The 23,935-nt window shown below is 41.3% G+C and overlaps 1 protein-coding gene and 2 long non-coding RNA genes across 4 annotated transcripts; 2 read left to right on the forward strand and 1 right to left on the reverse strand.

The window, feature by feature from the left end:
- Nucleotides 1-251: 251 nt before the first annotated feature.
- Nucleotides 252-6,408, forward strand: LOC115136791 (uncharacterized). Of its 2 annotated transcripts, XR_010465049.1 has the most exons (4): nucleotides 252-543; nucleotides 5,338-5,409; nucleotides 5,810-5,919; nucleotides 6,129-6,408. It is a non-coding gene; the product is annotated as an uncharacterized LOC115136791 (long non-coding RNA). The 2 variants fall into 2 exon arrangements; XR_003864695.2 differs by having other exon boundaries at nucleotides 5,810-6,408.
- Nucleotides 1,873-22,808, reverse strand: LOC115136790 (BICD family-like cargo adapter 1). The gene is made up of 9 exons (XM_029672564.2): nucleotides 22,394-22,808; nucleotides 17,133-17,348; nucleotides 11,949-12,068; nucleotides 11,409-11,555; nucleotides 10,411-10,593; nucleotides 6,957-7,127; nucleotides 4,705-4,817; nucleotides 4,290-4,410; nucleotides 1,873-3,586 (listed from the first exon to the last, which is right to left on the reverse strand). Exons 1-9 carry the CDS (start codon nucleotides 22,643-22,645, stop codon nucleotides 3,344-3,346), a joined length of 1,566 nt encoding a protein of 521 aa, XP_029528424.1. The 5' UTR covers nucleotides 22,646-22,808; the 3' UTR covers nucleotides 1,873-3,343.
- LOC115136792 (uncharacterized) lies at nucleotides 16,412-17,483 on the forward strand. The gene is made up of 2 exons (XR_003864696.1): nucleotides 16,412-16,689; nucleotides 17,271-17,483. It is a non-coding gene; the product is annotated as an uncharacterized LOC115136792 (long non-coding RNA).
- Nucleotides 22,809-23,935: the final 1,127 nt, after the last annotated feature.

A 23,935-nucleotide genomic window follows, 5' to 3' on the forward strand; every position in this document is an offset into this window, starting at 1 on the left:
AAAGAAGGTCTACAGTAGCCTCAACAGCACTCAGTTGGGTAGCACCATGGTGTAGCCGGAGGACAGTTAGATTCCGTCCTCCTCAGGGTACATTGAATTCAATACAAAACCTAGGAGGCTCATGGTTCTCACCCACTTGCACAGACTTACACAGTAATTACGACAACTTCCAGGGGACTCCATCAGCCTATCAGAGCTTTTCCAGCATGAGCTGACATGTTGTCCACCCAATCAAAGGATCAGAGAATTAATCTAGCACTGAAAACATAAGCTACAGCTAGCTAGCACTGCAATGCATAAAATGTGGTGAGTAGTTGACTCAAAGAGAAAGACAATAGTTGAACAGTTTTGAGCAAATATATTTATTCCAAAATGAAGGAGAAGCAAGAGAGAAATAGAGAGATTTTGTAAATGTTTTCACTTCCAGTTTCACTTTCTTAGTTAGCAAATGCAGCTAGCTAGTTTAGCCTACTGAAACATCCTGCTCAAACAGAGGTAGTATTATGACTTTCCAACACAACACTGGAACTCTTCCAAGTCAAGGTAAGCTTTTGGTATTACTAATTTATTGCCACCGGTGTAGCTGCTTAATGACTGTACACTAAAGTTACTGCCAGATTCTCGCGGGTTTACTAACGTGTTAGTTCTATTAGCTATGCTGACTATGACGTTACTTTAGCTAATATGGTGACAACGATGTAGGCTGTTTGTAGAGGTTTGGCTTGGAATGTTTTTTTCACATGTTAAGGTACAGCTGATTTGCTGTGGATTGAAGTCCACAAGTGAAGGCAATATAAGTAATACATCGTGGCTGTTATGAGAGTGAAATCTGTTTACACGTGATCAGGAGTGTATTCATTCTGCTGATTCTGTTAAAAAAACGTTTCTTAAATGGAAACAAACAGAACAAGGATAAATATTCCTGAATTTGTCCAATAGAAACTTGTTTGCTAGATGCAGGCAAGAGTGTGCAAGGCGGTATTGTCAGCCCTGTCTCCCTGTAGCGCTGTCTTAGGCATCTCACAGTACAGACATTGCAATTTATTGCCCTGGCCACATCTGCAGTCCTCATGCCTCCTTGCAGCATGCCTAAAGCACTATCATGCAGATGAGCAGGGACCCTGGGCATCTTTCTTTTGGTGTTTATCAGAGTCAGTAGAAAGGCCTCTATTGTGTCCTAAGTTTTCACAACTGTGACCTTAATTGCCTACCATCTGTAAGCTGTTAGTGTCTTAACGACTGTTCCACAGGTGCATGTTCATTAATTGTTTATGGTTCAATGAACAAGCATGGGAAACAGTGTTTAAAGCCTTCACAATGAAGATCTGTGAAGTTATTTGGATTTTTACAAATGATCTTTGAAAGACAGGGTCCTGAAAAAGGGACGTTTCTTTTATTGATGAGTTTAGTTGTTTTTTTTTACAAAAATGCTTGGCGATCGACTAGGAATGCCTTGGAGATCGAACCAGTCGATCGCGATCGACCGGTTGGTGACCACTGCTCTAGATAGTTGAGTGAAGTTCAATCTTGTGCTTCTCTCCGTGGGCTGATATTTCTTCTGCACAGCATTCCTGCTTCTATATGGAGTAAATGTGGATAACCAGCTGTATCCTGTAGGCCAGTGGTTCTCTTCCTCGGTCCTGGGGACCCAAAGGGCTGCACATTTTTATTTTTGCTCTAGCTCTACCAACCTGATTCAAATCATCAAAGCCTCATGATGAGTTGATCATTTGAATCAGCTGTGTAGTGCAAGGGCAAAAACAAAAATGTGCAGCCCTTCGGGTCCCCAGGACCAGGATGGAGAACTAGTACTGCAGGCAACACAGTATTTTATGCAGTCCAAGCGAACTATCAATCAAAGGCCATAGGATATCAAGTATGAAACATGACTTTATTTTCAGTGTAAAGGACATTGTGTTCACTAATACATAAATGCCATCTACATATAGAATACAAACTACATACATCATGATACACAACATCATGCATGCAGTTTGATAACATTCATATATGACAACAATTAGTAATATGAATCAAAATGTTTGCATTATATCTTCTGCAATAAACTAGATGTTTTCAGTCATTCAATCAGCATTGTTCTGTTTTTCACTAAATCAAATAGTCTGAGGACATACTGATTTTGTCAATTAAAACCAAATGTCGATAAACAGAACAGACCTTACTTCATGTGTTGACAACATATTGCATGCATTCTGTCCATTAGATAAAAAAAAATAAAAAATAAAAAAGATTGTTCTGGCACTGTGAACAAAATAAGTACGACCTTATATGGCCAACCTAGTTAGAGTTTATCTATATTGCACCCTTCCCCAAAAATGTCCCCTTCAGTTATGTGGCAAAAAGACCCATAAGGTAAGAATACAATGCATGAAATGCATTTTGGACATAAATCATATTGTATCTAGTTCACATAACATTTCACATGAGAACCCATGCAATACTGTATATCATGGGTTTATTTATTAGCACCTATTGTATATTTGGTTATTTTCTACTAAAGGCTGTTTTCTCTGGATACATAATGGAAACCATTTTGCATAGACAGCAGGCAACATGTAATATTGTTACATCTTTTGAACAGACTGTAGTGAGTGGAATACCACTTAGATCGGATATCATCTTACTGTGTTTCTAAATAGCTAAATATTTACAACAGGATTATAGGTGAATACTAACTTCATTATGTCTTATTATCAGAGTCCAGTCAATCTATCAACTCATTTCCTCCAGTCTGTCTGTACATTGCCTAAATAAAGGTTGGATGAAATAAATAGCCTGAGCAAATACTGTCAGTAATTCTTACAAACATTGACATTATCACATACATTTACAATCTCAGGCATCAATGACTTCACAATAAAAAAAACATAATTATAAGGCAGAAGAAGGCACAACTTATAACCATCTTTCCTTGTCGGGACTCTCACCATAATAGTGTGTGACTCCCTGGCCATGCTAGTCGTTACCATGCTAGTCTTTAACCGCTCTAACATGCGTTTTATGTGCTTAGGTTCTTCTCAGTGACAGTGGGGAAACTACTTATTGATAGCACTTTGTCCATTAGGGCTCTTATCTGGTCCTTGTTTACAAAACACTATGGTCTTGAATTCTAATACTCTACTGAAGTCTCCTACATAACTGAGTGTTCGGCCTGTCCTGTTCTGCTTGGTACTCTATCTACCAAGACTGATAGTTCCACTCAGTAGTGTTCCACCAGCTTGTTCCAGCCTTGACGACTCGACTTCTTCAACAGACAGCTGGTCAAGACAGTTCTGTGCTATGTGCCAGTCCTCCACGGTGAGGCAACAGACCTACCAGCTCACTATTTGCCAGGCTGTGCCACCTTGCCTGGTCGGAGCCAATCTCTCCAGGGGGACTGGGGCTTCTCTTGCCCAGCTTCAGAAGTCCAGGAGGCAGGGGAGGAGGAGGGCCGGTGGGGCCTGGTGGAGGAAGCTGTGCTGGTTCTCCTCCAGAAGGACATGGGGTTGGAGACAGGCTTCCTTTGGACCTGCTCCGACTGCTGCTGGGTCCTCAGCTGCTGGTTGATGATGATCTGAATGTCATCCTGAAGAAAATAAATAAAAACATTACACCTCTGTTGATAATGAGCCTCATTAGACTTCACATACATTTTAAATGCAAGAGCTGGATATAACAAGAGCTTAAATACACTTCAAGAGCTTAATTACAGTTCAAATAAAATGATGTTGAAATTGTAGGAACGTTTCAAATGATCTCTATTGAACTGGTCAGTTACAGTGAATGTTGCCATGTCTTCACATGACCACTAGATGGAGGTAGTCACCCAGCAGATGGCCTCGCACTAGCACCATGACTCAGCAGTAGACTAGAGTAGCAGAAAGATTCTTCTAGCCGTGGCCACCTGTCAATCTGTTCAGGTCCCTTCAGTCCAAATTTAGGGGGCTGTTTAAAGGTTACCGTGTCCCTAACCCCAGTGGGGACACTACAGCTAAAGAGCAGTCTCTATGTAAAACTAGAATTCTGACTCTGTGACCAAGGATTACGGTACATTTTCACTATTGGAGGTGCCCTAAAGACAATAGGCTTAATTAAACCAATGTTAATATTTACTCAGAGCTTATGAAAGTGCCCTAATATGTTACTGGAGTGTGAAAGAGGGGCAGAGGAAAGGAGAGAAATAGAGATAGATAAAGTGAGACACATAGACAGAAAGAGAGCAAAAGACAGACAGAGAGAGAAAGGGGTTGATAGAAACAGAGACGGACAAAGAGACCGTGGAGACCCACCTGCCAAGCCTCTAGTTCCTGAGACAGCTCCAGCTTGCGTTGGATAGCCTCCAGCAGCTGGTTGTTCAGACACATCATGTCGTTCTTACTCCTCACCAACTCCGCCTCCATCAGGTTCTTCCTGACATGATGAAACAGGGGATCAAACACATGTTAAGTCACAGTGACACGATCATAGATTCATAGCAGACCAATGTGGAAAGCCCATGGCAATCTTCCAACGACAACCCAGCACAGGAACATATGTTACATTTACAGTACACATAAAATGGCAAGAACTATATATAAATGAAAACTGTCACTTTATGAATGCTAAATGCTGTTTGAAAATAACATTGAAGGAAATTACAAAGAGTGAAAATGATTAAACGATAAAGGCAGAAAATAACTAAATGATAAAGGCTAAACCACTTACTTAGCTATGGCCTCATCTCTGTCTCTGATGGCCTGTTGGGCCACCTCTTCTTCATCCTGTCTGTTTCCGAGCCTCAGCCTCAGCTCAGCATTCTCTTCCTGCAGCTGGGAGATCTAAAAGAGGGGAGAGGTCAAGAGAGAAAATAGTGAACTGAAACCCTGGTCTGAGTCCAATACTAGCAACGCCAATGTATTGGGTTCAACTTCTGCTGTATCAAGAACTCATAACCAACATGACCACAAGGTAGAGCACAAACCCCACACACTAAGATGTGCCAACGTAACCACGACTAAAGCTGAGTATTCGGTTTCTGTGGTGCTTAGTTATGTACACTGTCAAATTAGGTTATAATTACATTAGAGGGCATTGTTTCTAGCCTGGGGTGTTCTATTGACCTGCTACTCTATGAGTGAACACTCAGGATCGGTGGGTGTTGTGTTATAAAACAGTAGCTCATGGTATTTACTGGAAATTCAGAGCTGTAACCTGACTATCACTGTACTGAAAAACCCCTCTCACTCTCTCTCCAGCCCAGCAACACAGAAACTCCTTTTATTGTGTCTAAATCTAAATCTCCATGGAACGCAGGCCTGACTGACACCTGATCTCTGTGTTAATGTCTCTGTCTCCTAGGGGATGAATCCAGCCTTTGTTGTCAGGGCCGGCAATTCATATGGGAACCCGGACACTGTACTGAGGACTCAGGTAACTGAACAATGAGGCCTCTTACAGTCAGCTCAGTCCAGCACACAAGGTGCAAGGTGATTTAGTATTATCGATGTATCAGTGTGGGCCTTGCTCCTTTACCTGTTGTCCATCTAATATTCAGGTCGGTTCCTCAGTAGACAATGTTCATTTTCATCTTCTGTTAGTGCTTCTCGTTTCACCCTTTGGTTAAATTCCAGTTTTGTCTGATAGCATCATGATTTCACCAGTCTAGTTTCCCCTTTTCTCTCTATGACCAGTGTAGGCACTAAAACTAGGGGAGAGACTGCATTGTTTTGACAGGCACTTTCCCAGGAAGGTGGGTTTCCCAGTGGGAATAATAGACTGTGCCTGCTGAGATCTATGAAGCATTCAACATGACCAACCTGTCCTCTCCCAGATCCCCGCCACAGGCTCCTAACAACAACGCCTCAACAGAGATCCAAACCAAAAACCACAGCACTGACATAACTCCAAAGTCATCTGTCGTTACACAAAAGCACCTTACAGGTAAGGTAGAATGTTTTTTCTTTCTTTCTCCCAACAGAGCATACAGTATATTATCTATGGGGGAATTGAATAAAGGCTTTGGATTTAGGCCAGAAAGTGTATTGCTGTGTTTTTTATTCTTCAGTATTACTTTAGTGCCTTGTTGCATTACAGGATGCTTTTTTGTTGTTGTTGTACATTTGTATTCTTCTTTTCACGCTGTCATTTAGGTCACTATTGTGGAGTCACTACAATGTTGTTGATCCATCCATATGGATCATTTCGTGTAGATCAACAACAACAAAAATCACAATTAAATCTATTTCAATACCACTTTGTCATGCAGCAAAATGTGAACCAATCCAAGGGGGGTGAATACGTATAATACCTACTGTAGCTAACTTTTCCTCTTTTTCAACAAAGGTTCACAATAACTATACCGGTACATAGTTTCCACAATTACATTAGCTTGTACTCTCATCATAAGGCTTCCCTGAAACGTTAACAAACCCCCCCCCCCCCCCTAGTAAGGTCCTTCAAAATCTCACGGTTTTCCTTTACCGTAGCATTGTGCATGGTGACTTGTTGTTTTTGCTGCTCATTTAACGCCATATCGATTCGTGTGTCCCCCAATGTTTTGAGGGTGATCTAGTGTTGGATGTGCAATTCCGATTTTTCGTGTTCGATGAGGGTATTGTTTAGGTTGTTAAGGTCGCAGTAGCAGCCTTCCACCAATTATACATTTTTCAACACTTATTGTACCCCCCCCCCTCCAATAAATGCACTGTAATTTAAGCTTTTAAATTGTAAAGTTCTCTCTGCCTCATTCAAAAATTAATGGATTTGAATGGGGATGGTAGGCACAGATCGACAAGCGCTTGTAACGCAGTTTTAGCACATTTTGGGATTTTAAGCATGAAAACCTTTTGACAACAGCTTTATTTATTTATTTGATTAAAAAAGCTACCTTGCCTACCCTGTCTGCACATCACTGGCCTATTGTTAGAGTTAGTTAGCTTTCCCTGGTTGGTGGCTTGGTTTCCCAGATGACTCCTCACCTGAGGGATATGGGTGTGGTTGGCCAGTTTCTGAGCCACACCATGTAACTGGAGCAGCATGGCCTGTAGGTCTCCTTCCTCCTGACCTATAAACTCTGATCTCTCTGGAGTCTTCACTACCTGGATCAGGGGTCGCAGCAGCTCCAGGATAGACAGAACCTCCTGGGTCATCTATTGGAGAGAGAGAGCAGAAAGAACAGAGAAAGAGAGAGAGATGAGATTAAATCAAATTGTATTGGATAGTGTTTATAAAAAAAACATTTGAACACAGGTAAACCTAAATTCAGCCACATATAAGAAGCAGTAGCACTGTGGTAAAAAACTCATTGGAAAAACACTAACACTAATAACACTATGGTGTGTTAGGTCAATGAGTTCGGTATTATTTTAACACTACAGTCTGTGAATGTGTAGCTCAGCCTACATTATGACTACTCGTTTCCTCAGGTTTCAAAAGTGTCAAACTCATTACTGAGGAAGAAAGGCAAAATAACAATAAAAGTGGGTTAACGTTATTAAAAAGTTGGTGATCCCATTTTCTTGAACTTGACACTTCCTAGGCCTAGATGACATCAGAGGAAGGAACTTTGTAGAGTGCTGTGTTCGTTATTTATAGCTCTCAATGATTGAGTTTTATACCTCATCTCACTACCTTAAGTCTTTCCCTAGAGCTTTTAAGAGTCAAAGATCACTGTTTTTTTTCTTTGAGACTGCCATAGGTATAACCACTTTAACACAAAACCTGACTGAATGTGTGTGCCCTCTGACATTTAGAGGTAGAAAGATCCATCTAGCTTAGGTGATTCAACCAAGCAGGAAATGTAGGCTAGCGAATGACTCATGGGTGCACTAAAAGGTCACAGTTTCCAGGTATGGAAGAAAACAAAGCAAAATAATGACAGAATCAGACAGTCCAAATTTAGCAAAATATGTCTCTTTCTTTCTCACCTTTTATGCTTGGTTTCAAGCATTCATTATCACTATGTTTTCTACAAATTGTAGGAGCTGTACTGCATTCACACCTCAGTAGCTAATGGCAAAGCTCTCGCAAATAATGTTCCCCTTGTTGTTTCTTTCTCTTTGAAGTCAGGACACACAAGTTAAGAAGTGTTCCTTTACAGAGGTACCATCACCAATAACATACCTCCAACGTTCTGTTGCTATGTATCATTCTTCCATTACAGTGTCATGGGAATATTTCAGCTCCATGTTTAACATATTTGGAGTTTCTGTAATACACATCATTGCCAGTGTTCAATTTCTGACACTCAAGGTGCAGGTTGATGTCACTAGACTTGTTGCTGAATGTTATGGATTATTCTCATATCTGTAGATAGTGATGGACGCCAGACTGGAGGGCAGAGGAAAAACGGATTATTCACGGTTTTATTGTATTGATGACATTCTATGGACACTATGTGATTCTGTAGAAGCTGACAAAGTCACTGCCTTTAACTTCCTACAAGGCTAATGTTTACAGAACATTTGGTGCTGTGTGATTAGGATATAAAAGGGCCTGTCTCCAAGAGGCCAGTTATTTTCTCTGCTTCTGTGCTGGGTGGTGTCTCCCTGTTGCAACTTGTAATAAACCAGAAAAGACTGCTCTCCTTTTTGTTCACCTGGAAATATCTATTACATACAGGTAGTGGACTTTGATTACATGGTTGTGTATCTCTCTGTATCTTTCTAACACCTAATACTTTATATACTCTTAGAAAAAAAGGGTTCTATATGGAACCTAAAAGTGTTCTACCTGATATATATAAAAACCTATTCAATGGTTTTTCTTTATGTTTTACTATTTTCTACATTGTAGAATAAATAGTGAAGACATCAAAACAATGAAATAACACATATGGAATCACGTAGTAACCCCCCCCCCCCAAAAAAAAAGTGTTAAACAAATCAAATATATATATATTATATGAGATTCTTCAAAGTAATCACCCTTTGCCTTGATGACAGCTTTGCACACTCTTGGCATTCTCACAACCAGCTTCATGCGGAATGCTTTTCCAACTGTCTTGAAGGAGTTCCCACATATGCTGAGCACTCGTTGGCTGCTTTTCCTTCACTCTGCAGTCCAACTCATCCCAAACCATCTCAATTGGGTTAAGGTCGGGTGATTGGGGAGGCAAGGTCATCTGATGCAGCTCTCAAATCACTCTCCTTCTTGGTCAAATAGCCCTTACACAGCCTGGAAAAACAAACAAATTATAGTCCCACTAAGTACAAACCAGATGGGATGGTGTATCGCTGCAGAATGCTGTGGTAGCCATGCTGGTTAAGTGTGCCTTGAATTTTAAATAAATCACTGACAGTGTTACCAGCAAAGCACCCCCACACCTCCTCCATGCGTCATGGTGGGAAGCACACATACGGAGATCATCCGTTCACCTACTCTGCGTCTCAAAGACACAGCGGTTGGAACCAAAAATCTCAAATTTGGACTCATCAGACCAAAGGACAGATTTCCACTGGTCTAATGTCCATTACTCAGGTGTTTTGCCTCAAGCAAGTTTTTTCTTCTTATTGGTGTCCTTTAGTGGTTTATTTGCCTCAATTCGACCATGAAGGCCTGATTCACACAGTCTACTCTGAACAGTTGATGTTGAGATGTGTTTGTTACTTGAACTTTGTAAAGCCTTCATTTGGGCTGCAATCTGAGGTGCAGTTAACTTTAATGAACGTATCCTCTACAGCAGAGGTAACTCTTTGGTCTTCCTTTCCTGTGGCGGTCCTCATGAGAGCCAGTTTCATCATAGTGCATGATGGTTTTTGCCACAATATGGACTTGGACTTTTACCAAATAGGGCTATCTTCTGTATATCACCTTTACCATGTCACAACACAACTGATTGGCTCAAACGCATTAAGAAGGAAAGAAATTCCACAAATGTACTTTTAACAAGGCACACCTGTTAATTGAAATGCATTTCAGGTGACTACCTCATGAAGCTGGTTGAGAGAATGCCAAGTGTGCAAAGCTGTCACCAAGGCAAAGGGTGGATACTTTGAAGAATCTCAAATATAAAATATATTTTGATTTGTTTAACACTTTTTTTGTTACTTCATGATGCCATATGTATTATTTAATAGTTTATGTCTTCACCATTATTCTACAATGTAAAAAAAAGAAAAAAACTGGAATGAGTAGGTGTGTTCAAACTTTTGACTGGTACTGTATGTACTAAGACTATGTATGTATCAAGGGTATTAACCCAGGATATGTGCACTAACCTTTTGTCTCTTATTTCTGAAGAACTCTTTAGGTTCTAGATAGCACCTTTTTTTCTAAGAGTATAAAGATAGAGATCATAACCATCTTGGCCACTAACTCTGACCATGATGTATGTTCCAACGGTATTAACCCAGGATAGGTGTGCTAACCCTTGCCTTTGTCCTGGGTTCCCTGTCTCTTATGTCCCATGTCTTCTAATTCCTATAGTGTTACCTGTTCTCTGTCATGGCCCAGGCCCATGGTGTCTAGACTGGTCTCCAGCTCAGACAGTAGGGATGTGTTTCCATGGTCACTCCTGTCCTGCAGGTAGACCTCCTCCTGCAGCTCCTCCACCTGGACCTGAAGCTGCTGGGAACGCCCCCTCGCCGCCGCAGCCTCTTGCCATGCCTCTGCCAGCTACACACAGAGAGAGGGGCACACACACACAAAAACATAGAGGGAAACGCACACAAAGAGAGATACATAAGGTCTGGTCAACGTCATCTAAAATCAACCACATTATGCAAACATATTGAGATTCAGACCCCATCAGTTTGACTATTGAAAAGCAGATCTAGCTCTAGAGACACACAAGTATACATAACATGCCAATGTCATCCATAAATGACATATTACACAATATGGAAAAGCTATGTAAAAAATGTAAACTGCCATTCAACCACTGTGAAATCCTAACATGCCAGATTCCAGCCTGGTGCAGAAACTCCACTACGGCACGTGTGGAATCCAGCCTTACAAGTTGAAATGACATGTGACAATGGGAGGGATGAGTCTATTTTAAAGCAAAACCTTCCATAGATCAGGGGTTCTCAAACTTTTTATTCTGCACGCATGCACCACATCTCTTTCTATGGGCAAAAGCACTGTTCATGACACAAACTGTTCACACCCCTCTTGTCAGTGGAGAGAATTTTGCAGGTTTAAAGTTTCTTTTGTCATGGGGTGCAAAGAAAATGTTGCCGTTTTAAAGCAAATTTTCTTGCAATTCTATACATTTTGATATCTGTTATGCGTATTCATGTGATATTTGAGTGACAACAAAATACAACAATATCTATGGGCTAAAAAAGCGAGTGGAAATTACGCTGCTATTAAACCCCAATTACCACAGTGTATCCCAGGGTCACTTAGGCAACTTTGCACTATTGACGTGATATTAATGAGTAAACAAGGAGAAAGATAACTAAACTTTTAATTTAGTGTATGTTTACCTGTTGGCTCTGCTGCTGGTTGTGTTGGTCCTGTAGAGCTAAGCGTGTGTGTAGGGAGGCCAGTCTGTCGCGTAGGTCTGCGTTCTCCTGACACACACTCTCCAGCTGCTCCTCTAGAGCCTGCTCCTTCTGGGACAGACGCACCACCTGGACACACACAAAGGGTGAGATAAAGTAAGTGTGTGTGTGTGTGTGTGTGTGTGTGTGTGTGTGTGTGTGTGTGTTTAACAATCCTTGTGGGTATCAGTCCTTACAAGGTTAGTAAAACATGTTGCCAGTCGCCAAGAGGAGAAACGCTATTTTAGGTTTACGGATTAGGTTTAAAGGTTAGGCTTACAAATAGGATTAGAATTAAGGTTAGGGTTAGGTATTGTTTTAGGGTTTGTGGTTAAGGTTAGGCTTAGGGTTAAGGTTAGGTTAAGAGTTCAAGTTAGGGTTAAGGGGTTAAAGAAAATAGGATTTTGGATGAGAATAGATTATTTGGTCCCCACAAGGATAGCAATACAAAACTGTGTGTGTGTGTGTGTGTGCATAGCCTACCTGCTCCCTCATGGCACTAAGCAGCTCCTCCTCCTGTGGTCTGTTGTGTTGGCCTTTCTGTTGAAGCTCCTGTTTCAGGGTCTGCAGCTCACTGGTCATCGCCCTCTCCACCTCCATTGCCTAGACCGCAACACAGACAGACACCAAGGACAGGAGAGAGGTATTAGATGTACATACAGAGAAACAGGGCATACCAGAGAAAAGGGCACCAGGTTCATGAGACGAAAATATCTGAGACTAAGTTACTAGATATTAGATATTATAAATATCTAAAATAGGTATATAGGTAAATAGGTATAGATATATGAGGAAGTGTAATATAAAATCATAGATATTAAATAAGTGAATCTGTATTATTGGTTGCTGTGAGTTATGCTGTAAATGGAAAACTAAGATCACATACTAGTCAGAGGAATGGTTCTTGCCTCCAGCACATGTGCTTATGTTTTCGTCATAACAAAACAACTCAAAACTTCTCTCCGTGGGACAGTTGTTCCATTAACTACAAGATGGCACAGTAAGCAATTATTGACATATGCCTAAACTCTTAGGGGGAAAAAGTGTTATCTAGAACCTAAAAGGGTTACGGTTAGAGTCTTTGGCTGTCCCCATAGGATAACCCTTTGAAGAAACCTTTATGGTTCTAAGTAGAACCCATTACACAGAGGGTTCTACAGGAATCCAAAAGAGCTCTACCCGAAACAAAAAATGGTTTGCCTATTGGAACAGCCGAAGAACCCTTTTGGATCCCTTTTTTCTAAGAGTTTACCGAAACTTTTGAGGAAAGTTTTTTCTCTTACTAAAAAGGTTATATGCCATAGGTTCCAATGTAGAACTCATTGGAACAAAACAAAAACATTTCCAAATACGAAAGTGAGAGAGACAGGAATGTATTGGCACTGTGCCAGTTCTTTGGCCCCCTAACCCCAAACACACACACATCCCTGGCCCCCCTGACTCAGCAGCATGGCAGGCCCATGTCAGCTCCCATCACACACACAGACGCACACACAATACAGGATGAAAGGGCCACAGCAGATGGAGCAACTGGGGAATCTTGGTCTTGGCAGTGACATCCCCATGCCACGTTAGGCACAGAACATTGGGGATGTTACTGGGGAAGGGGGGGGGGGGTGCATGGAGGCTGGGGTAGTTGAAGGAGAATTGACAGACAGAAACAAAAACAGAGGGCATATAGCTACACACTGTAGGAGGAGTGGCAAGGATGCACGTTTGCATCAATCTACCCCAGAGTCCCGTCCATGGCTTATCTTGGCCCGACTATGGAAAATGGAGTGAGCGGTCCATTAGGAATCCACAGTGAGACACTCCACTTGCTAGGGACACAAAATCAAATCAAATAACCCCCCCCCCCCCGGCTCCAAGACTACATTGTGATGCACATAGCAGAAAGGGTCTTCTCAGAGTGGTGGGACAAAGTATAGCATTCCCCTGGGGTGGGAGGGGTCATAGATAGCAGTAGCACAAACATCATATGATGAACCCTCTCCAATGATGGATCTTCCTAGCGCTTCCCTCTCTTCCTAGTGGTGTGACGCTGTCTGAGTCAAAGGTCAAACAAGGGTGTCTAATTCTACATAAACATAAAATCAGGAGTGAGGGATATAACAGGTGTCATCACCATGGAAATCATCATGTTGGTTGGTGTCTAAATCTAAAGTTGAAAACCTTAGCTAAACCCTTAGTGGTTGAATGTATTTTTCACCTGTAGAATGGCATGATTCATCACACCAGTGATCTAAAGCAATCTTTTTCACTTACTTGTTTGAGACATGTGCACTGGTTTCTTTCCTTATGTTGGAAAAATAAATGACTTCCTTGAAGGCCTTTTCCTGTAACTTAGATTGGACAATAATGTCAATTCTGAAAAGGTACTACCAAACAGAGAGATAGGCTACACATTTAATCAACCAAGAGTTGTTCTCAATTCCAGCTTATGAAACTGTAAACGTTCTCCCTTTAGAGTAACACATCCCTTCACTAAAAATATGTCTACATCATGTTATTTCAATGCAAGTGTTTGACTTGAGCTTTCACAGAAAATATGTATGAAGAGTACACTAGAACTAACAGAAGTGAATGCTAGACTCTGGGTGAAGCATTGTTCACAGAGGAATAATGATTAGGCATTCTATGGAACAGTGAGGCCAAGATCCATCAATACTTTTCTATCATCTGCATGTTCAAGTTGAAAACTGCTGATGGGATAGAGAATCAAACAATAACAATGACACTGCCAGAGAGTCATAGATTGTCAAAATACTACTCTCACACTCAACTATTTGAATAACATTCATAGCAAAACCTGATAACGAACCAGTCACTGACTGGCGAAGATCAACATAGTTTTCACACTTCCTTCACAACCAAGGTGAACAGCAACAGTAAGCATTTCTAGTGGTCTTTAGAAATACACTACATGTCCAAAAGTATGTGGACACCTGCTTGTCTTACTTCTCATTCTAAAATTGGGCATTAATATGGAGTTGGTCCACCCTCCACTCTTCTGGGAAGGCTTTGCACTAGATGTTGGAACATTGCTGCAGGGACTTGCTTCCATTCAGCCACAAGAGCATTAGTGAGGTAGGGCACTGATGTTGGGCGATTAGGCCTGACGCGCAGTCGGTGTTCCAATTAATCTCAACGGTGTTCAATGGAGTTGAGGTCAGGGCTCTGTGCAGGCCAGTCAAGTTCTTCTACACCGATCTCGACAAACCATTTCTGTACGGACCTCGCTTTGTACGGACCTCGCTTTATGGGGAATTGTCATGCTGAAACAGGAAAGGGCCTTCCCTGAACTGTTCCCACAAAGTTGGAAGCACAGAATCGTCTAGAATGTCATTGTATGCTGTAGCCTTAAAATATTCCTTCGCTGGAACTAAGGGGCCTAGCCCGAACCATGAAAAACAACCCCAGACCATTATTCCTTCTCCACCAAACTTTACAGTTGGCATTATGCATTGGGGCAGGTAGCATTCTCCTGGCATCTGCCAAACCCAGATTCAATTTGATGAACTGACTTGTTGGAAAGGTAGGCACCCTATGACGGTGCCATGTTGAAAGTCACTGAGCTCTTCAGTAAGGACATTCTGTTTCCAATGTTTGTCTATGGATATTGCATGGCTGTGTGCTCAATTTTATACACCTGTCAGAAATGGGTGTGGACGAAATAGCCGAAACCACTCATTTGAAGGAGTGCCCACATACTTTTGTATATATAGTGTATGTATTAGCTGAAATGGATATCCGTTTTCCTGGCTGTGTGACCATAGGTCAAGGTGATATATTGGAGTGCTCTGTCTGGTAACCTCTCTCCCCCAGAATACGGTCATGCTCTGGCTAAGCTCACACACTAGAGTTAGGCCCATCAGACCCTAGTACTATAGAACCACTTCTACCAAACATACAGTCCCACCCAGACACTGCTGTACACAGACTCTATTGATATCTCTTTTTAGGTTCACTGATTGTATCGTTATATACACCCCCCCCTCTCTCACACACACACACACACACTCACTCACCATGCCAGGCAGTGCTGCACACCTGGAGAGAGGGGTACCACCACCGTTCACTACCGCGTCCGGTAAGAAGATGTCAGCGAGAAACACTCTTTAAACCTTTCCTCTCCGCAAGAACAGCGTCTGAAGTACTACTCTCTAGCTGTTCTTTTACGTTTACATTTCCAGAGAACTCAGAGTCACCCACGGTGGAAGCCAGCCAGCAGAAAGAACCCACTTCTCTCCACTTCCTCCTCCTCCAGAACTCAGATTGAGAGATAGCTCCTGTAAATAGACCTTTTCCTGCCCGTTTTGGGGGACTGTGAGTGATAAATAGAAGAGATTTCCTCTACACAGGGTGGAGTGACAATTATGGTTCCTCTATCTGAACTGAAGACTACTGAGGAGTCAAAGGGAGGTTGTTCTTTTGTCCATTGCCTTATGTCTGTGCACTGGACTGGAGTTAGATATTCAACTTCCATGCTTACTACAGCCAGGTGGTTAGTCATGTGTTTCATTAACTGGAAGTTTACGTCACGATCATAACATTCGGCAATACAAAACAACACCCTTGTTGTAAGTTTGTACTAGTCTAGCGGCCCACTCAAGGTTGCTAGCCTAGTACACAAGAGACTTACTTTAGCCAATAAGCTCAACTGTACCTACAAAACTGATAAGAGACTGTAAAATACCTTAATCGCAACGGCAAGCTTCCAGTCTTAGGTACAGCATTTATAGGGATAACCCAGGACCTCACCATTACAAACAGGTGTCGTAGTGTTAATATTAAGTATCATTGTGGATATAGTTCTAATAAAGTAAACATGAGTCACATTGAAGCATGGACATGACTGCATACTGAGTACAGGACATTGACAGCTGTGGTTTTCCCATCACGTGGTCTAGGGGTTTTCTACATGTCATAGCCACATGGCTCAGTATATAATTAACTCACCGACTTATTCCAGCGATGATTGATACAATTCAAAGACCAATTCCAGATATGAGCCTTTTTCAACCTTCCACTGATGTCTCCCTGCTTTGAAGACTTATCGAGTCTCAAAACAAATTATTTCAGTTCCTACTCCATATTCTTCTTTACAAAATGTTGGCGTCCATTCCTGTAGCCTCCCAGCTGGATGTTTTGCCTTTAGGCAAAGTACCTTAATTACTTATTAATGTAATAACAACCTGACCTGAACTGATCCTGAACTGCTGAGGTGGGTTCTCTTAATCTCTGGTTAATCTAGATTTTTATCTACATATTAATGCTTATATGTACTGTCTGTGTATTACTTACTAGCTGCTATTATTATGTATTACCTAATATCTGTGGCCTTGCTTTATACAGTGTTGGTCTTTGTACATTACATTTATTTTCAGTAGGTAGATTGGGTAACACCCCACCTTATCGGATGTTGGCTCTAACCCCAGGCATAGCTTGAGTGGTTAGGTTACAATGGCTATCTTTTCTTTACTTCTGCCTTAATAGAGAAATATTTGAATGTGTCACTTTATTATGTACAGCATTCCTAAAAAGGCTAGCGTCAAAACATTAGCCTTCCTTGCCGGGCTTATTGCTAGTGAATTAAATACGTTTAGTTTTCTTCCATTTGGTGCTTAATGAACATGGCCCAAGTGTGAAGGGGTGGTATGTACTCACTGTGCTGAGCTGTTCTCTGAGGCACTGGGTGTGTTCTGCGTGTTCCTCCTGGGCCCTGGTCTTGTCCCGGTCTGCGTCGGTCAGGGCCTGGGTCAGCCTGTCCACCTGGCCACTCAGATCCCTCACGTCTTTCTCCAGGTCCACAACCTGGCTCACCCACCCAGACTGGCACCCCTCCAGCTTCACCTGCAGATCGTGCCTGCCCTGCTCCAGCTCCTGTGGGCAAAACATAACAGATGGGCACAATTAATGCGTGCCAATGGGGGTCTCTTTGGTCTGTGATTAGGAGACTGATACCACTGCTCGATCATTTTAATCCATGAAATGAATAAATTAGAAAATCTAATAGTATTTGTGCAGTAGCTGTTACTGTGTACTTATTGAAGCTAGGTGATGCATACTTGGTATTTCACCAGTCTGCCAGTCTAGTATACCCCTGCTATCTTTTTATTGTATCTATAAACTCTTTAGAGCACACAGCATCAAAGTCCAGACATGGTAGATTAGACTATGACATAACCACAGGCCTGTATTATACTTCATGTAAGGTAATAGAAACTATCATTATTTCATAATAGTACACCAATAAAACAGCTTGGCAACTGGCTTATATCAATATCCATGTTCTTGCGCCTCCGAGGCCTAGACAGCCCTACATTAAATCTATCCATCCACAGACAGCAGTAAAACGGTCTCTGAAACATCTGTCTCCTAATGTGGATCCATCCCTGGCTGCTACAGACACTTATTGGATCTACATGTAGAAGAGCTACAGCCATCTCTGGGAAGCTTATTCAATTCCATACAGCGTAGCAGTAAGAGAAACAGTGTAAATCTGAGAGACTGGGTGATAACCGCAACTACATTACTTCATGATGGCCAGTTCATTTCAATGCTGACCTGGGGAAATATTCCTGAAGACGAGAGTTATGGTCTAACATACTTATATGGCTCTTCTTTTTGTGGCCAATATTCGACACTGAGCAAGCCAGGGATACTTATAGACTGTATCTGGAGAGGATTCAAATACCCGACTGGGCATATTAGGCTTAATGTTTTTGCTACATATTCAGACCTTGTGAGAGTGAAAGGGATACGAACTGCAGATGCTGCATGTGCCATCCCTCAGAGCTTAAAGATAAACACCCTCACACAGTGGTGATTTTAGCATGTAAATCTTGGTGGGGCAAACTCCCCACAAATGTTTTTAGATGCATGCCAGCAAAGCCACTACACAACACTAAGCAATGCATTAACTGGACTACATCGGTGACAAACAGTGCCCACAAACTGTTAGGGCCTAAAGCTGCCCCAACAGCAGTCCTAATACGTTACCACTGCTACACCTGGCTATCAGCAGAGAAAAAGTTCATTCAGCCTCATCCACCGCCTTTTAAAAAACATAACCGATATGGCTGACTTGTTTAAACAAACGTGGGTTCTACTGACAATTGAGATATACAAACTATGGCATAAAGGGACGACAGCTTCATTAAATAGTACCGGGCAAAACATCAGTCTCAACGTCAACAGTGAAGAGGCGACTGGGGGATGCTGGCCTTCTAGGCAGAGTTGCAAAGAAAAAGCCATATCTCAGACTGGCCAATAAAAAGAAAAGATTAAGATAGGCAAAAGAACACAGAGGAACTCTGCTTAGAAGGCTAGCATCCCGGAGTCGTCTCTTCACTGTTGATGTTGAGACTGGACAGAGGAACTCTGCTTAGAAGGCTAGCATCCCGGAGTCGTCTCTTCACTGTTGATGTTGAGACTGGACAGAGGAACTCTGCTTAGAAGGCTAGCATCCCGGAGTCGTCTCTTCACTGTTGATGTTGAGACTGGACAGAGGAACTCTGCTTAGAAGGCTAGCATCCCGGAGTCGTCTCTTCACTGTTGATGTTGAGACTGGACAGAGGAACTCTGCTTAGAAGGCTAGCATCCCGGAGTCGTCTCTTCACTGTTGATGTTGAGACTGGACAGAGGAACTCTGCTTAGAAGGCTAGCATCCCGGAGTCGTCTCTTCACTGTTGATGTTGAGACTGGTGTTTTGCGGGTACCATTTAATGAAGCTGCCATTTGAGGACTTGTGAGGCATCTGTTTCTCAAACTAGACACTATAATGTACTTGTCCTCTTGCTCAGTTGTGCACCGGGGCCTCACACTCCTCTTTCTATTCTGGTTAGAGACAGTTTGCACTGTTCTGTGAAGGGAGTAGTACACAGCATTGTACGAGATCTTCAGTTTCTTGCCAATTTCTCGCATGGAATAGCCTTCATTTCTCAGAACAAGAATAGACTGACACGTTTCAGAAGAAAGTTCTTTGTTTCTGGTCATTTTGAGCCTGTAATCAAACCCACAAATGCTGATGCTCCAGATACTCAACTAGTTTAAAAGAGGCCAGTTTTATTGCTTATTTAATCAAATCAACAGTTTTCAGCTGTGCTAACATAATTGGGTTTTCTAATGATCAATTAGCCTTTTAAAAGGATAAACTTGGATTAGCTAACACGATGTGCCATTGGAACACAGGAGTGATGGTTGCTGATAATGGGCCTCTGTCTGCCTATGTAGATATTCCATAAGAAAATCTGCCGTTTCCAGCTACAATAGTCATTTACAAAATTAACAATGTCTACACTGTATTTCTGATCAATTTGATGTTTTTTTAATGGACAAAAAAGTGATTTTCTTTCAAAAACAAGGACATTTCTAAGTGACCCCAAACTTTTGAATGGTAGTGTATGTACAGACAAGATTAAATCAAGAAAAGTCTGATGGGTGACAATATTAGCCTATCACTTGTGAATTATATATTATTGCTTATGAATGATGCCCAGCATAAGAGACAATGCCTTTATCAAATCACAGTTGTACACCTCATGTAGCCAATCTCATAGGCCTATATGATTCAATAAGGTTTGTATCACAACTAAAGTGGCCAAATAACTTCTGAAAATTAAGCACATTAATTCACTTTACAAGGGGTGTAGTTCTAACTGGCATACATAAGCAGCATGTGAGTTTCAAGTTTGTTGAAGATAATTGTCACCATAAAATGCACCTTTATAATAAAAGCATTAGATGCATAATCACATTTGCAGTCACTTTGATAATGGTGTTTTCTGATAATGGAACATTCGCGCTTATAGCCTACTACCATGTGCACATTGCTGTGCTTATAATGTGAAGAAATAGCCTAATAGTTTATCAACATTTTAAGCTAAACGTCATGATCTGTTGCGTCAGTCACATTGCGTAAAAACATTTTTTTTTTATGCTACTGGTTGTACAACAGTCACAGACTATGTTTGGAAAATGTATTTCTTGCACAGTATAGGTCGACCTTTGTACTATGGTGATAGTAGATTGACATAGGCTAGTGCTTTTGCTGTTCGTTAGGCCTACTCATCTTGTTGGCTGACGAAAAGTAAATGTGGACAGTTCTTCCAATATCTTCAATATTCACCTCGGAATTGGATAAGGACATGCACCTTTACTTGTAGCCTGCGAGAAAGAACCGATCACGTGACATATTTTTTATTCTGTACAGGCTTCCTTCTGTTCACTCTGTCAATTAGGTTGGTATTGTGGAGTAATTACAATGTTGATCCTCAGTTTTCTCCTATCAGAGCCATTCAACTCTGTAACTGTTTTAAAGTCACCATTGGCCTCATGGTAAAATCCCTGAGCGGTTTCCTTCCTCTCCAACAACTGAGTTAGGCCTGTATATTTGTAGTGACTGGGTGTATTGATACACCATCCAAAATGTAATTAACAACTTCACCATGCTCAAAGGGATATTCAATGTCTGCTTTTTTTCCCATTACTCATATACCAATAGGTGCCCTTCTTTGCGAGTCATTGGAAAACCTCCCTGGCCCTTGTGATAGAATTTCTGTTTGAAATTCACTGCTCGACTGAGGGACATACAGAAATGAGGTAGTCATTCAAAAATCATAAAACACTATTAATTAAACACTATTATTGCACACATAGTGAGTCCCTGCAATTCATTATGTGACTTGTTAAGCACATTTTTACTCCTTAACTTAAAAGTATTTAGGCTTGCCATAACAAAGATATTGAATAGTTATTGCCTCATTATAGTTACATTTCAGCTTTTCATTAAATGTGTAAATAATTCCACTTTGGTATTATGAGATATTGTGTATAGGCCAGTGACCAAATGATACATTTAATCCATTATAAATTCAGGCGCTAATTCAACAAAATGTGGAAAAAGTCAAGGGTGCGAATATTTTCTGAAGGCACTGTATATACTTTCCTCTCATGGTGGGTGCCATTTACTGAATATATCTCTGTGCTGTTCTAATGAGATGTCCATATTAATTGGCAAACCTGTGAGGGAAAGGGAGGGGAGCGGGTTTGTGGAACTCAGGCTTATCACAAAAACACAAAAGAGCTTTTCAGAGAGCAGAGAAAGAGTGCATTGTGTGTAATAAAATTGGTCTTTGTTTTCCGAGGAAGCTCAGACTCAGTACATTCTTATGACATCTCCTTTGAAGAGGGAAGAGCTAGCCTCCTTCGATCATGATCATATGGTGGTAGCCAACTAGGAATACTAGATCCATCCATCCACCTATGATATCTTAGTGAATATTATCAAAGGTGAACCTGAAGTATGGTATTTTGGGTTCAATTGTGCTGCTTTATAATGTACTATCTATACAGTATATTCTATTATAAAGACTTGCATGATGTAAAGACTTGTTTGTTGTTATTTCCCTTGTTTGATATGCCAACACCTAGCAAATCAAATAAAATAGTATTGGTCGTGCACACGTTTTGCAGATGTAATTGCAGGTGCAGCTAAATGCACCGTATATCAATGGCTGTTAACGTAGTCAAAACATTGGTTGATACTGTGACTTGCTCTGTCTGGAATGATTATCAGCATGCCAGAGTAGAATCCAGGAACCTACTTAACTATAATGTTATAATTCTCTTAGTTATTAAGTTAATTGTCACACATTTGCTGATGCTTAGTCAGCACAGAAATGTAAAGAAAATTAGAAAAGCCTACCCTAAATAAATAAAAATTATAAACTCTTTCGAAAGAATCTTGAACAATGTTTTACAAATTGACTCATTGCGTAGGCCTACTTCTCAAGATCCAAATTGGATGCGCTTGTGAATCATGTTTTAATTTATATGAAGATAGGAACAAGCGCGCATATGACACATTCACAAACTTCATCATAATCGTACAACACAATAGGTTTCTTTTGACTCTTCTCTCTTACCTCAAGTTTGTCTGCATACTGTTCATGAAGTTTGTCGCTCTGATCTTTCAACTGACGATTTTCCAAAAGCAATGTATTTCCCAGCTGGGCCGCTAAAATGACGTCTTTCTCCTTTTGTTTCAAAGCAGCTAAAAGTTCATTGGGGTCTTGATAATCAGATATTTCTAACGCATCATAATCAAAATAAAAATCATCCTCCAATTCCACTTCCATTTTCTTCGGTTTGAAACTCCATTTACCAAGTCGATCCATAGCTCCTGATTTTACGGAAATAGCCTAATAATAATATTTGATATTTATTGTGGCATATTTGTCATTCAGTTTCATTTCAATAACTATTTAGCGGTTGCCTAAGCCCCGGTGTATGCTTTACCACAGCCCATGTGCAAATGAACCTGTAGTTTGACAAGCCGGTCTCTCCAGTATGATGCGAGTGAAAGTAGGCTGGTCCCCAGGGAATCCATAGCACCTTAAACCTGCGCGTCCAACACAACGCTATGCAACAATTGCTTTAAAATCAATTACTGACCACTCCAATAAAAATGATGTGCGAGCTTAACATCTTCATCCAAATAAGAAAATGGTTTATTATTGTCCAATAACTGACTAAATCAGATTCATATTCAATTGGCTTAACTGGAAGAGTAGCCTATAGGTTGCAGTCTAAACACTTAAAAAACACCCTTTCCCCTCAGCCCTCAAATTAAGTGGACACTTCTCATGACGTTCCATGACGTCTGACGAGTATACACTTGCAAGGCAAGGGGCAAAGGAGGAAGGAATGTGTAGTGTCTTAACACTTAGTACTTATTTATGTAATAAGAAAGACTCGGAATACAAGCAATTGAACTGGAGCTTCACATTTACTCAAACTAGTTAGTACCAGAATAACATAGAACAATACTGCGCATGACCAAGGGTGCTCCATCCTTAAAGGGGACATCAGTAATTAACAGAACATAACATTCCTTCTCTTATACAATCAGAGTTACTTTTACCAAACCACAACTGAAACATTTCCAGAACTTCTTGTAGTTATTTTGCATCTTTTAATTTGAACTTGAACAGTTCGTTTTTTGTTTGTTTGTTTATAAGTCTAGTCTGTCTGGTGGACGGTGCCTTCGTTCTGGGTAGCGCCTCGGATTGTCTGGAGGCTCCTGAACATCCTCAGTGTGTGCTTGTTCCATTATAGCGTCTGCTATAGCGGCACCTTCATCAACACGTTCCCTTCTTTCAGCCTGGGGTCTCTCTACTGCCCCACCGTCCTCTACAGTTCCCTGTGTGTCACTCTCAGGAGCTCTCTGTGCCTGTTCTCTCTCGATTGTTGTGCTGTTTTCCGTGGAATGCATTTGGTTAATGTGACGCCACATTATGTCTGGGCTCACTTGAACCTGGTAAGTTCTGGGTCCCGTTTGTGTGTGTACGGTCCCTCTTGTCCATTTCCCTCCTCTTCTGTAACCATCACTTCCTGTCCTGTTTGGAGATGGCGCTCCCGGCCACCGGGAGAGCATCTTGGCTTGTTTGTTCAGCACTTCATTACGC

Source organism: Oncorhynchus nerka, linkage group LG11 (assembly GCF_034236695.1).
Source record: "Oncorhynchus nerka isolate Pitt River linkage group LG11, Oner_Uvic_2.0, whole genome shotgun sequence".
Taxonomy (NCBI): Eukaryota; Metazoa; Chordata; class Actinopteri; order Salmoniformes; family Salmonidae; genus Oncorhynchus; species Oncorhynchus nerka.